We start from the raw sequence: 15,522 nt of genomic DNA, 5'->3' as shown, positions 1-15,522 counted from the left end.
TTACAGGGGTCCTGAAGAGCCTTCCAGGAGGGGCTGGGAGTGAAGGAGGCCCTGCTGTGGTCATGGGGTGGGGTTTTCATGAACGATCAATTCCAGTGTCTGTCCCTGGGACAATGTGCCTTAGGTAGGAGGCCTTGGACTCCATTTATCTTGGTTCCATCTGAGGGACTGGGGTCCAGGAGAGCATCTGTCATGGGAAGCTGACAGGGAGCCCAGAAGAGAGGTTCTTGGGTGAGAACCCAAAAAGTGAACCAGAGCCTGCTAACAGGCCACCGTGATCGCGTCATTCTCTGGGGGAATTCCCCCGAGGCCTTCCCAGGCTTCTCGAAGTCATTCTCAATGCATCAGCCTCCCTCTGCTGCTTCCAGGAAACATGGGTGTGTCTGGTCCCGAGCATGGTCAGAAGCAGAGCATTGTGGGAGTCAGGAAGAGGTGGGCAGGGGAGGTTTCTCTCAAGGCCCAGGGTGGTGGTGGGCACAGTGAGCAGAGAGCGGCCTCAAGGGGGAGGTCTGGAGAAACTCCTCTTCAGAGTCCAGCTGGGCTTTAAAGGTCACCTGTGCAGGGCTTCCCCGGTGGGCGCAGTGGTTAAGAATCCACCTGCCGATGTAGGGGACACAGGTTCGAGCCCTGGCCCAGGAAGATTCCCATGTGCCGCGGAGCAACTAAGCCACAACTAGTGAGCCCACGTGCCAAAACTGCTGAAGCCCACGTGCCACAACTGCTGAAGCCTACGCGCCTAGAGCCCATGCTCTGCAACAAGAGAAGCCACCGCAGTGAGAAGCCCGTGCGCAGCAACAAAGACCCAACGCAGCCAAAACTAAATTAATTAATTAAAAAAATAATAGTAAAGGTCACCTGTACAATCCAGGCTGCTGTGGGCCCCTGGGGAGCAGCCAGCAGGGCAGGACAGGGCTCACCCCCCAGCCACCTGGTCACAGAGTGGAGCTGAGGAAACACGCTTCTGAGTGTACCTACTGTCCACTGTGATCTGGGCAGCCCTGGGGTGACTGCCGCCCAGCTGGCGCCTTGACTACAACCTCCCGAGAGACCTTGAGCCAGGGCACCCAGCTAAACCACGCCCAGACACCTGACCCACAGAAAGCCTGACGTAATAGATGCTTGTTGCTTTAAGCCCCTTGGTGTTGGGTCATGTGCTATGCAGCACAGATAACTAATAGACAGATAATACCTGTAGCACCCTGCACCCAGCCAGGGCCCTTTAAAGCCCAGCTCCGACCCCATTGCTCCACACACAGCCCAGCACTGACCTGCCATCTCAGCAGGCTTGTGTCACCAGCAGCTCTTGGCAAAGACCTCACGGGCACCGTCAGGGACAACCGGTCCTGAGAGACAGGCCTGACAGGTCTTGGTGAGGATGTGGACCGGGCTGCTGTTTTGTTTTTTGGGGGTTTTTAAAATTAATTAATATATTTATTTATTTATTTTGCAGTACGCGGGGCTCTCACTGTTGTGGCCTCTCCCGTGGTGGAGCACAGGTTCCGGACGTGCAGGGTCAGCGGCCATGGCTCATGGGCCCAGCCGCTCCGCGGCACGTGGGATCTTCCCGGACTGGGGCACGAACCCGTGTCCCCTGCATCGGCAGGCGGACTCTCAACCACTGCGCTACCAGGGAAGCCCTGGGTTTTTTTTTAATTAAAAAAATTTTGGGGCTGCGCTGCACGGCTTGTGGGGTCTTCGTTCCCCAACCAGGGATCGAACCTGGGCCCTTGGCAGTGAGAGCATGGAGTCCTAACACTGGACCACCAGGGAATTCCCAGGGCTGCTGTTTCTGTCTCACTCCTCTGAAGGAGAATGCCTGAAGCCTGAGAGAGAGAGGGAGTTGGGAGGAAGCCCTCGGCGAGGGGGCCTGAGCTACGGTTTGGCCAGGGCATGCCGGTGGCCTCGGGGAAGGAACGGTACCTCACTTGATGACTCCGTGCTGGGCTCTGAACTAAGCACTTCCTAGACGCCGTGTCTAGGAAGGAGGAGGAACCTCAGGAGGAACCCAATCCTCAGGAGGAACCTGCAAATCGGGGATTATCCCTGTCTGACAAATGAAGGAATAGGCGTCCAGAGAGGGTAAACGATTTCTCCAAGGTCACACTAGCGTGAGGTGGAGACTGGAATTCTTCCCAGTTCCCCTTGGCTGTGTGTCTTCCTTCAGGAGTTGGTGGGCTGCAAGTGGCATCTCTTAGGTGAATTATGCCAGATACCATCTCTTCCATGCAGCCTTTCTTCCAGCTAGCCTGACACTGTGCTTGGTGATTTAGACCTGAAATCTCATCTAGTCCTTGCGATAACTCCGCAAGGGAGAGGCTTCTGTCCCCACGTGGTGGTGACAGCTCCACGCCTGAGCGGGGAGCCAATGACTTACTCAAGGCCACACGGATAACAGGTGGCTGAGCAGGGTCTGACCCCAGGTCTCGCTGACTTCAAAGCTTGTGCTGTCCCCCCACTGGCTGGGCCTTCTTGCCCTAGAGAATCTACCATTGGCTTTCAGCCCTGCAGGGGTGGCGTCCGCTAGCACAGGTGAGCAATGTATAAACACGGGCACAGAGTTTATTCACGCAGTCCCTGCCCAGAGTCAGCAGGAAAAGGAGCCACCGGCAGGACTCAAGAGCTTGCCAAGGAAGTCCAGGTTAGCCATCATGCACAACCCACCCCCACCTGTGCTGACCAGCCCAGGTTGGCATCATTATCCTAAGGAGGGGCCCTCACTGCCAGGTTCCCCAAAGGTGGGACTTGAGTCCTTGCCAGGACTATGCTGCTGCTTGGGCAGACCAGGTCTGAGCTCTGGTCTCTGCTCTATGGCTGCAAGGAGACAAAGAGGCCTGCAATTCTGCTGTCCCTTTTCCTTTTTCTGGTCTGTTTGTTGCTCCTGTTGACCTGTGTAATTTTCTTGAATCTATTGGCTTGACCCTCAGTCTCTACTACCTAACATTGATACCTCTTCCTCCTCCATTTCAATGAATCCCTTCGAATCGACATCACTTACCCTCTGTGTAATCAAGATTGCCCACCATTGATGCCACGTGTTGGTTTTTTCTTCCAGTTAAGATGAGCACTGTAGTCTTAGATGCTTGATAACAGTAAGAATAGCCATCATTTACTGCACACTCAATAAACTGCACATGGTAAGAATTTACATTATTTCTTTTTTCTTTCTTTCTTTTTTTTTTTTTTTCAGTAGTGGGATCTTAGGTCCCTGACCAGGGATTGAACCCAGGCCCTTGGCAGTGAGAGCTCAGAGTCCTAACCACTGGACTGCCAGGGAATTCCCTACATTATTTCTTAATCCTCCCATGGCCCTTAAGAACAGGTACTAGTGTAACTGCTCTTTAAAAATCAGGTCTCCAAGGGCTTCCCTGGTGGCGCAGTGGTTGAGAGTCCGCCTGCCGATGCAGGGGACACGGGTTCGTGCCCCGGTCCGGGAAGATTCCACATGCCGCGGAGCGGCTGGGCCCGTGAGCCATGGCCGCTGGGCCTGCGCGTCCGGAGCCTGTGCTCCGCAACGGGAGAGGACACAGCAGTGAGAGACCCGCGGGCAGAGGTTATGAAAGTTGTCCAAGGTTACAGGGCTTCTCTGGCGTTAAGTAAGTGGCCGAGCAGCCTGTATTTGGCCCAGCTCGGCCTAATTCCAGAACTAATCTCCGTTGTCACTGAATTTTAGTACAAAAGGTCAGCAGGTACAGGTCAGGCTGGGAGAGGCCTCAATTTATGTAACAAAGATCTCAGATATTAGATGAGCAGGGGCTTGGAAAATTGATAGACTGGCAGACTGTGTTCCTAAGACAGTGTGTCAGTATCACATGCCCTGGTACTGGGCTGGCCCGAGCACATCAGGAGATCACAGTGTCGGCCTCAGTTGCACGTGGACAGGCCCCACTAATTCAGCAGAAGACGCAGCCAGGAAGTAGAGCAGGGGACCTGGGGAATCAAGGGGACAGCTCTAGCAAGGCTGTTCACTAGAGGATGGGGTGGGCACGATGCCATCTCCAGAGTGATGAGGACTGTCACAGACAGAGAACACAGTGGGGCTCCCTTGGCCCGAAGCTGGACCAGCGGGGGCCAGATTGGGGACAAGAAAGCTTTCTATCAATCAGTGATATCACATAATGATACTTTGAAGTAGTAAACTCCCCATGACTGGAGAGATGCCACAGAGAGGAGTCCTACTCAGGGTGGTTGGTGGACCAGGTAACCCATGAGGCTCTGTTCCATTCTGAGACTCTGCGATTTAGACCCCAAAAGTGGAGCAGCTAGCGGGGAGCAGAAAGAGCAGGGCGCAACCTCAAATTCATGGATTGGCATGTTGGTGAGTTACGTGTAACATGAAACCGTGACAGGCAGAAGAGAATCCTGGCGTATGGTTACCGGTTTCGAAGTGGTCAAAAGCTTTGAAGCAGAGAAGCAGATGGGAGGAACTGTAAAGAAAGATACAGAACTGTTTTGAGGCAGGCATACTTTATACATCTGCCCTGCCAAAGGCACCATGGGTGCAGCAGGGCAAAGCGACCTCTATTTCTTTCCCAGGTATCTCTTGCTGTCCTTTCCCTCCATGCTTTGGGGCAGACAGTCTTCAGAAATAATGACAAAGAAATCAATACTTGGCTTTGAGGTTTCCAAAAACCCTCAGGACACAGCCTGTTGTTTTAGAAAATGTGCATGATTGCTCATCCAGTCTTTCCACAAGACTTTGATCCACTCCCAACCAACAAGGGACTCTAGGGGCTGGAGGAGGAAGGCTATGGAGGGGAAGCAAGTAAGTTTAGACCCGTGGAGGGACATGAGAACCTGCAGATGAGCTTGGGGAATTCGGAAGCAGGGACATTTTGAGCCATGTTTCTTGAGTCCAAGAAAGGAACGAGAACCCAGGCTCCCCTTTCCCTGGTGGGTCTAGGACTAGGTGTGTCCAAGCAAGTGAGTCCCCCAGCCCTCCTCCAGCCGTGGTGTGGCATAAGGAGCAATGAACATATTTCCTGGGGAGACCCAAGAGAGCACAGTGTGATGCAGTAAGTCTGAAGACCTGGAGGTCTTGTAGTTGAATGAGGAGATCATGGTAGGGCACGGACAAGAGTCAGATGGAAATAAGGATGTCAGTAGACACCAAGGGATCAGCAAAGACAGCTCTGACAGATGCCCTGACCCCTATTTTGACACTCTGTAACCTCCAGGAACTTAGAGGCAATGCTGAGAGAAAGGATGGGGGAAGGGTCTTCCCCAAATTACTCAGATTGCTTCTGACATTTGGGCCAAAATAGGAGCTTGAAAAAAGAAATTAACTTATAGAAAAGTAAATTTAGTTGTGTATCTTGCATACGTGGGCTTGTGGACCAGAATTCATAGGCATTACATGATTAAAGAGCTTTCAAACAACCAGGGAGAATATCAATGTGGTATGTGTAACTTTAAGAGAAAAATTGTTCATGAAAATTAGCGAGAAATACGTTAGCATCTCAACAGAAAACACATAGAGGAAATGATTAGGCTGGTCACAAACTGCAAAATAGAAATGGCCAGTAATCAGAAGAAAAAGGATGTTCGAATGCACTGGAAGTTGTGGAAGGAATGTCCACGAGAGCTATGGGATATCATTTTAGCACCATCAGTCTTGTGCATCGGTCCATCATTTACCCCTAATGCCTTGTGCTTTTTTGTGGTTCTCCACTGTGGCCCAGCCTCCCTTCCTGACTGCCTCATATTGCAGCCACGAGAAGGCTCAGATCTCTGTCTGCAAGGCGTGGGGTTGGCCCAGGCTGCTGGCCTCTGAATCCATTCTCACGTCCACCCCTGAGCCACATCCCTGCGAAAGACTGATTGAGTGTGGAAGGGGTGCTACAGCGGCAGCCCCTCTCCTGTGAGACGCGGACCCCTCTGATGGCCGATTTTGGCTAGAGGATTCCATCCCACCAACCCTCCTCCCTCCCCCCTGCCTGCTTCCCTCCCTCCCTCTATCCTTCACTCAAGGTCAGACTTGACTGACAGTCTGACAGCTTTCCCATCCTCCCCCTTCTCCTGTCCCATTGCCTTTCACAGGTATTTCCCTTAATACATTTCCTTCCCAGCTAATCCTGGCTTGGCATCTGCTTCTTAGAGGCCCCTGACTAACACCCCCTACACAGACTGGGCTCTTACCTCATGGGTCCACTGCCGCAGATGTAGCCTCTTCCCTCCCTGAACAGCGACAGTGTTGCTGTGTTCTTACAGTTAGAATGTCGACCTCACCAGGACGGCCAAAGGGGATTACAGTAGCAATGATGTCTCAGATTCCGCTCTACCTGCTGATCAAGTCCTGCGACCTGACCTTCGGCAGCCGTGTTCCCCTCAAGCTTCCCTGCCCCTTGCCAGCTGGGAGGTATCACGTGTGCCCCCGAGCCGGTGTGCTCCTGCTGAGGGCTGTCTCTGCTCTGCCTAGTGCCCCCAGCAATGCACCAGAACCCCATGTAAGTGTCTGGGCAGACCTCCCACTCACTCCTTTGGGGTTTCATGTTAGTTTGCCAGAGCTGCCATAGATACTCTAACAAAACACCGCTCTACCACGGAGCTCCATACTCTTGCCCGCTGTGGGCTCCCCACGGGCTCCCTGCTGGGCATCCTTGCAGCCGCGGGCACCCTTTGACACAGCCTCCTGGAAGGCTGCTCTCTCTGACGGTAGGCTGTCCTTGGGCCGTGTCTCCTGGTTTCCTGTTGATCTCTCCAACAACCCATGTAGCTCTGCCCAAGCCTGGGCCCACCCAGCAGAGCCCCATCGGGCTCAAGTGGCCAGGCCGGCGTATCCCACTGTGCACAGTTGTTGCTGCGGCTGCCTAGAGGAGTGTGGCCTCCCAGCTCACCCCACTCCTTGCCAATGAACCGAGAACTCTTTCCTGAAGGGAGAGCCCAGGGCGCCCTCCATGGCTGCTGGATCATTAAGACGGGCTGCTTTCTGGTCCCTCTGCCCAAACTGCGTCTGGAGCAATCGTTCTAAAACACACATCTCTCCCTTGTGAAATCCACTGATAATTTCCATCTCCTCCAGGATAAGGAGCAGATTTCTGAGTTGACCGTCAAGGTCTCTGCCCTCCCACTTGACACCGTCCAAGGCTGCACCCACTTTTTAGGGACATGGGATCGGGAATCAGGCAGCCTGAGCTCACACCAGGGCTCCCTGCTGACTATCTGGGTGGTCTCAGGGGACTAAATTGACATGGTTCTTATTAGAACAGGAGGTTAACGATGGTTCCGCTTATGAGTTTTCGACTTTACAATGGTGTGAAATTGATACACATTTGGGAGAGACCATACTTCTAATTTGAATTTTAATCTAGCTATTTATATGTGTTGTGACCATCTCTTGTGACGCTGGGCGGCCACAGCTCCCAGTCACCCACGCGATCACGAGGGTGAACAATCAATAGACTGACAGCCATGCTGTATCCGTACAGCCAACGCTGCTTTTCACTGTCAGTACAGTATTCAATAAAGCACATGAGATTCAACACTTCATTATGAAATTGGTTTTGTGTTAGATGATTTTCCCCAACTGTAAGCTAATGTAAGCCTTCTGAGCACATGTAAGGTTGGCTAGGCTGAGCCACGATGCTTGGTAGGTTAGGTGTTTCTAAATGCCTTTTCGACTTAACGATATTTTCAACTTAAGATGTGTTTATGGGGACATAATCCCATTGTGAGTTGAGGACGATCTGTACATCCTCTGCAGGTTGTTGTGGGGTCTGATGAGATGCTGCAGGTCGAGCACTTAGCGCCCTGCCTGGCACAGAGAGAGGGTGGAAATGATCTTTTCAGCTCAGATCTGCCTCTCAGTCAGCATGGCCACAGAGCCCATGAAGGACGGACTTCAGGTCAGGGGGTCTCTGTGACCCCTAAGCTCTGAGTGAAGAATGAACAGAAGGGCCACCCTCAGGCTCTGTCTGCCTGTTGAGGGATCAGAGAGGCGGGTCCAGTCACCCCTGGCAGGAGTGGACGTGGTCCCCTGAGCCAGACTTTGCAGAGTCACCTTGAGGGCTGAGCGCCAGCAGAGAGGTGGAGGGAGGGAGAGGGAGGGGGTCTGTGTGTCTGCGGGTGTGTGTCTGGGGAAGGTCGTGTGGCTGGGGCTCGGGGCTGCTCGCCCTCCCACCCTCAATCCCTGTTCCAGCCCCATCAGGTGCCGCGGTTGGACGGCTGCTAACTGCCCAATCCTGCCCACGGCCTGCAGGCCACTCTCTAGGAGGCCTTGTTTGCTGGGGCCCCCGAGTCCCGCCTGGCGCCAGCCTGGCCCACTCAGCTGTGCCCCTCCCCAGGGCTTTCCCCACAAGCCATCTCCTCCAACAAAGAACCAGTGTCGTCGGGAGGGCAGGTGCTATGCAGGCAGGATGGCAGCCAGGCCTGCAGGATTCTGGGCAGTCAGATCACAGAGGAGTGTGACCAGGGTCTGGCTAGTCGGAGCCAGGGCTGGCAGGCTCTTCATTGTTTTCTCTGGTTTTGAGCCACTGCCCCAGAAAGAGTTCGGGGAGGGAGGCAGGCATAGGCTTGGGCTGGGGAGATGAGGTATATTTGCCAAGTCGGTGGCTACAGGTTAGATGAGGGCCCCCCAGGACGGGTGTAAATTCTCTACCCTCCCCACTATTGGCCCCAGGCCCCAGCTCAACCCGAGACCAGCAGCAGAGAGCTGGAGTCCACCCCCTTCAGCCAGGAAGGAGACCACCCGTCTGCACAGCAGACTATTGAAACTCCTGCTTGGGCCCGCTGCCCACTTCTCTGCTGCTAGGTTGGGCCACCTGCTGGTCCCATAGGGCCAGACTTCAAATATCCATAGCTGGCCTGTCAGCCCTGGGGAAGGGGTCCCCACCTACCGACAGGGGGACGGTTCTCTGTGTATAGGCTGGTCACAAACAGGATTTAAGCCAACGGTGGGTCAGGGCTGCTGACTATCTCAGGCCATATCAATAAGGGCCAAGTACCTAAAATGAGGGAGGTGAGAATCACCTTTGCTATTTGCAGCTCACACTTGTGGGAACAGAACTATTTCCAGATATTAGAAGCGTCACAGAACAAAGACAAATAAATGGACGTTTCAGAGAGTAATGAATGAAAGCTACAGATTTTAGGACAGCGTGAGGATAAATAGAAATCTGTCAAGGATTTCATGTAGGTTGTGTTTTTCCCACCAGATTATAAGCTCCTCGGGGGTCTTGTTCATCTCAGTAATTCCACCACCATCTGAGTCTCTCACTCCCTGTCATCACTCAGCTCACAGTGATGGCAAGGAACACAGGATAGACCAGTGGGTGGATAGATGGATGGGGGATGAGTGGGTGGGTGGATGGATAGGTGGGTGGGTGAACTGATCAACAGCCAACTTCGCAGACAGGGCTGGCTGAGTAATAACTGTCTGAATCCTGCCCTGGGAGGAGGCCAGAGAGAAGCTGCCCTTATCAGCACAAAACCTAGGCTTCTCAACGATTTCTTACAGAGGTTGCAAAAGGCACTAAAACATAAGAGGTGGATAACTTAGGCTTCGTTAGCATTAATAACTTCTGTTCAGCAGAAGACATCAATAAGAAAATGCAATAAAGAAGTGAAGCCGTATCTATATGTGATGATGGATGTGCACTACAATTATTGTGATAATTATTTCATGATGTATGTAAGTCAAGTCATTACTCTGTACACCTTAAACTTATACAGTGTATGTCACTTATATCTCAATAAAACTGGAAGAAAAAACCCACAAAATTCAAAACTAGATAAACTAAAGAAGTGAAGCCACAGACTGGGAGAAGATATTCACGATGCATATAACTGACAAAAGTTCATATCCAGTAATATAAAGAACTCTTATAAATCAACACAGAAAGGCAAACAGCCTAGTATACAGTGGTCCGAAGACTTGAATAGGCATTTCACAAAAAAAAGGTATCCAAGTAACCCATAAGCATATGAAAAGACACACAGTATCATTAGTCATTAAGGGAAAGCAAACTAAAGCCCCAGTGAGATAGCATTATACAGCCACTTGGATGGCTAGAACTAAAGGGTTGGTGAGGATGTGGCATAGCTGGAAATTTCATACCTTGTTAGTGGGAGTGTATAATTGGTACCATCACTTCAGAAAACTGTTTGGTACTTACCTACTAAAGATAAAAACATGCTTCCCTATGACCTAGGAGAAATTCCACTCCTAGGCATATATCCAAGAGAAATGAGTATGTACATCTGCACAAATACTATATTTGAACGTTCATAAGAGCCCCGAACCAGAAACAACCCAAATGCCCATTAACAGTGAAATAGATACACACGTTGGAATACATCCATACAATGGAGTACCACCCAGCAATAAAAAAGAGCCAACCTACTGATACATAAAACTACATGGGTGAATCTCACAGACATTATATTGAGCAAAAAAAAAAAAAGCCAGAGTATCTACTGTATGATTCCATCTATAGGAAGTGCAAGAGTAGATAAAACTAATCTAAAGTGAGAGAAATCAGATAGCGGTTACTTTTGGGGTCAGGTTAGCGGGAAAGGGGTGTAAGGCGCCTTCTGGAATTCTGGAAATGCTCTGTATCTTGATCTGGGTGGTGGATGTATGTGTAAAATTCATCAAACTCTACATTGAGGATGTGTGTTTTTATTATAGTCATTATATTATTATGGTACACCTCAATAAAACATTTAAAAAAATACATCCAAGTTTCCTTGGTTCTGGAAGAATTCACTGCACCTGCCTGGACGTGGGGTAAAGGGAGAAACCCAGAGGGAACCCTTTCATGGCCCTTCAAATATGCACAGTTCTTGGGACTCAGTAAATCATCTCAGAGGAATTTTTTGAGAAGAAAGGGAGTCCTTGGTGATGCAGGGGCTGGGTCAGATGACAAGGAGAGGATACTCTTAAGGGAAGTCCAAGGGGTGGGGGAGATGACGACGGAGTGACACACAACTGGGACTTTCCTGCCAGCTCCGCCCCAGGCCATCACGCACCTCACCTGCTGAGGCCCACAGAGAGAGTGGGCTGGGTTTCTGTGCCTCCCCACCCTCCTGTACCGTATTCCGAGGCGTAGGGTAACTCCTCACCAGCTTCCCATCCACAGTCTCTGGGAGGGAAGGGTCTGTGTTGGCCACTGCACCGGCGGCTGCCTACCCAGCTGAAATCAGAGGTGCATGAGAGTGTAACCGAAAGTGGGGTCCGGCTGCTCACACTGGAAAGCCAGTAAAGAGGCAAGGTTAGTGGAAAGGAAAGTTTGCTTTATTTTGGACGCTGGCAACCCGGGAGGGTTGGCGGGGGAGGCAGATGCCTATCTAAAGGCCAATTCCGCCCCCACTGACAATCAGTGGGCAAGAGCTTTTATAGGCGGAGGGAGGGGGCTACATGAAGAAACAGCACAGTCAGCTCTGACAGTCATCTTGAAATTGGTCATCGGTGGTCTGACCAGCATCATCTTGATTGCTTTAAGCACATTTAGTCTTCAGTTCCAGGGTCGTTCTTTTCCCATTTCTTTGAGGCCCGTTCTCAGAATTGCGGCAGCTTATGTCGCGGCTACAGTCTGGTCATCACGTAGTTAACTTCTTCCTCCTGGGGGTGGGGGTTTCAGTATCTATAAGACAGCTCACAGGATATGGCTCAGAATATTATCTATAGCCCTTGAGCAGGAACTAAAGGTCCTTGACTGTGCTTACTGACTAAACTGTCATTATTTGGTCTCTTTTGAGTGATTTCCTTTGTTTCTGCATTTTCTCACTTCTCGGATTAAACTTATTCTTCGGCTAAAGTTTTCCCACAGACAAAAGGCAGCCTGAGGACATGGTGGGCATGGACCATAGGATCCTGCTTCATTTCAGGAGGAGGTGGGAGAAAGGCAGGCCTTGAGCTACTCCTCTGCCCTCTGGGACCTTGGTTGCCTCCTTGGTTACATGGGGAGGTTGGGCGAAGTTCTGATGGTTCCCTGGGCGCCCCAAACCACTCATGAGCCGAGGTAGCCTGCCAAGCCTGCACCCTCCTCTCCACAGTGCAGCAAGTACATCTGGAAAGCCCCAAGGACCCCCCTCTGTGGACCTCACAGAGCTGAAGTCATCTGAGCTTCTTCTCCCATGAGTCAGGGAGCATCACAAGATGGTGACACAGGTGGCAGCTAGAAGCCCTAGGGATGGAGCGGGAATAGGCTGATGGCCAAAGCGTCACAGGTACAGAGAAAGGAACCCAAGAGTCACACTCGTCTCCTTCCTCTCCCCACTGCCCCCCTCCTGTCAATCAGGGGTGTCCTCTTCATCCTGCTCTATCAACCTCCTTAGCATCCCTCTTGCCCACCCTCCCTCCTCATTCTATGACCCCTGCCCCCGGTCCAGGCCACAGCCCCTCACCTTAGAGACTGGAGGAGACCTCTCTACGTGCTCCAGCCTGAGTGCCTCAGTCAAACCTCTTCAATGCTTCCAGGAGGTGCCCCCTACCCCACCCCCAACTTTATTCAAGTATGATTTACATTCAGTGAGATGCACGGATCTGAAGAGTAGAGTTTGAAGAGCTTTGACAAATGTATAATCCTATGCAACCAAAGCCCCAGTCAAGGTATAGAACATTTCCATCCACCTGGAAAGTTCCCTTGTGCTCCCTTTCAACCAGCCATCCCACACGCAAAACAATCTCTGTTCTGATGAGTTTTGTGAGTTCTTGAATTCCACATACAATGGAATTTCATAGTGATTATGCATGACTTATTCCTATATGTCCGGTTTCTTTTATCCAACATAATGTTTTACCCTCATCCGTCCTTTGGACTCATTGGATAAGGTTCCATTTTAGGAACATAACTTCACCTGTTCATCCATTCTGTTAATGGACAGTTAGGCTGTTTGCAGTTTTTTCTTTTTTTTTTTACTATTATGAAAAGTTCTGTAAGTTTTTGTGTGGACATATATGCTCACTTCTCTTGAGGGAATGTCTACAAGTTGAATTGCTGGGATATAGAGTAGATATATATTTATCTTTATAAGAAATTGCTAAACTTTTCTGAAGTAGTTGTACCATTATAAACTCCCACCTGTAATGGATGAGTGTTCTGGTCACTGCATATTCACACCACATTTGATGTTGTCAGTCTTGTTCATTTTAGCCATCAGAGGATCTTTTTAAAAACCGCATCTCAAAAACCCAAATATCTGTCAACTGATGAATGGATAAAAAAATGTGGTAAATCCATACAATGGAATATTATTTGTCAACAAAAAGAAATCAAGCACCAATGCATGCTACAACACAGATGAACCTTAAAAACATTATACTAACTGAAAGAAGCCTGTCACAGGGGCTTCCCTGGTGGCGCAGTGGTTGAGAATCCGCCTGCCAGTGCAGGGGACACGGGTTCAGTCCCTGGTCCAGGAAGATCCCACATGTCGCAGAGCAACTAAGCCCGTGCACCACAACTACTGAGCCTGTGCTCTAGAGCCCATGAGCCACAACTAGTGAGCCCACGTGCCACAACTGCTGAAGCCCACGCGCCTAGAGCCCGTGCTCCGCAACAAGAGAAGCCACCGCAATGAGAAGCCCGTGCACCGCAAAGAAGAGTAGCCCCCTCTTGACGCAACTAGAGAAAACCCGTGTACAGCAATGAAGACTCAACACAGCCACAAATAAATAAATAAAATAAATAAATTTAAAAGAGAAAAAACAAGAAGCCAGTCACAAATGACCACATATGGTATGAGTCCAATTACCTGAAATGTCCAGAACTGGCGAATCTATAGAGACAAAAAGTGGAGTGCTTATCTAGGGCTGAGGGGATGGGAGGGCTGAGGGATGATAGCTAATGGGCATAAGATTTCTTTCCAGGGTAATGAAAATGTTCTAAAGTCGATTGTGATGATTCATAACTCAGTGAATACACTAAAAGCCATTGAATCGCACGCTTTAAATGGGTGAATTGTATGGTCTGTGAATTGTATCTCCATAAAGCTGTTTACAAAGCCCACCACATTTAACTAGCCAGCTGCCCCCTGCAGTGCCCCAGTGTCCTCAAGGTAAAGACCCAGATTCATCAACATCCTCTCCCTCTTCTACAGGTGCAGTGGAAATTCTGCCATTTCCAGATGTGCTATATACTGTCACACCTCTGAGCCTGTGCACAAACTGTGTCTTCTTCTTAATCCTTGTTCCTCCTCATTCTGACTCATTCTTTATGGTCCAGCTCACCTGACAGCCTTCTCTCACCCGTCTTCTGATTGCTCATTCATTTGTTCATTCACCCATTCATTTATTCATCAAGTAATCATTAGGCACCTGCTGTAGGTGGAGCTACCACTCCTTCCTACTATGAATTGCTTTGCAACACATGTCTTCTGTTAACTTGACAACGACAATGAAGGGCATCCTATCCAAATCACTTCACTTAATTCCTCAGTTTCTTCCTAGACCACAGAACTGATGGGGAGACATCTCAGTTTGAAGACAGGCACACACACACACATACACACCTCTGTCATGTCTGGCCTCCCACAATTCTTCCCCTTCCTAACAACACTCTGACTTCCTTTGGAGGAAATCTTTCTCCCACTACAGCTTCTGAGTTTGTAAATCAATGTACCCAGGTGCCTGAGCCCTACCGTGTAAACCAGGGATCTGCAAAACTTTTTTTAAGATTTTTTTGATGTGGACCATTTTTAAACTCTTTATTGAATTTGTTACAATATTGCTTCTGTTTTATGTTTTGGTTTTTTTTGGCTGTGAGGCATGTGGGATCTTAGCTCCCTGACAGGGATCGATCGAACCTGCCGCCCCTGCCTTGGAAGGCCAAGTCTTAACCACTGGACCATTGGGGAAGTCCCTGCAAACTTTTTCTTAAAGGGCCAGATAATACATTCTTCATGTTTTATGGGCCAAGAGGCAAAACTGAGGCTTTGACGTGGGTACTTATATTCTGGTCCTGAATTACCGTAAAGCATCAGGGATGGAGAGAAGACGTCAGATTAAAGAGATATTTAGGAAGTCAAGTCATCAAGACTCGGTTGTTCAGGTCATGGGTGGGATGAAGAAACTGCTGACGGAGAAAGGGCACAAGAGCAACATCTAGAGAACCCAGTGTTGCTGTGTTAGGTGGGGCTCTCCAGAAGCAGAGCCTGAGATTGGGATCCTTGTGAAGTTGATTTATTGAGGGATTGCTATTCAGAACAACCTGCAAGACAGGGAGGGGTGAAGCAGGGAGAGGCTAGCGTTGGCCTGGTCACAGATCAAGGGCTTTGGAGCATAAACTATACCACAGTGACGTCTTCCCTTAAGGCAGAGGGCCAGCATTTTATACTCTGTACTAGCCATTGTTTGTGGGCTGCCCCTAAGCGGTGTAAGTTCCCAGATGAGGCAGCTCTTGTTGCCTCAGAACCACCTCTTTTCTAGAGAAAGGGGGGATGTAGGCTGAGAGCCCACATTCATGGCAGCTGGGGGTGGCCGCCTCGACCCTGAAGAGGGATGTGGGCAGAACACCACAGTGTTTCCTACAGTCCTTGCACTGCTCAGACCCACCTGCCTCTCAGGTTAAGTTGATCTCACCTGCC

At 50.2% G+C, this 15,522-nt stretch overlaps 1 protein-coding gene across 1 annotated transcript in view; it reads right to left on the bottom strand.

Annotated features, from left to right (window-relative positions):
- Window positions 1–11,258: 11,258 nt before the first annotated feature.
- The window catches only part of ZMIZ1 (zinc finger MIZ-type containing 1), a 239,751-nt gene continuing 235,487 nt past the window's right edge, over window positions 11,259–15,522 (bottom strand). The window contains exon 24 of the mRNA XM_060126963.1: window positions 11,259–11,557. Within this exon, the coding sequence (XP_059982946.1) occupies window positions 11,522–11,557 (36 nt within the window). The 3' untranslated portion in view covers window positions 11,259–11,521. The remainder of the gene's footprint in view (window positions 11,558–15,522) is intronic.

Source organism: Lagenorhynchus albirostris, chromosome 16 (assembly GCF_949774975.1).
Source record: "Lagenorhynchus albirostris chromosome 16, mLagAlb1.1, whole genome shotgun sequence".
Taxonomy (NCBI): Eukaryota; Metazoa; Chordata; class Mammalia; order Artiodactyla; family Delphinidae; genus Lagenorhynchus; species Lagenorhynchus albirostris.
Note: the sequence above shows the minus strand (reverse complement) of the source record. Positions and strands in the feature narration are given on the sequence as shown.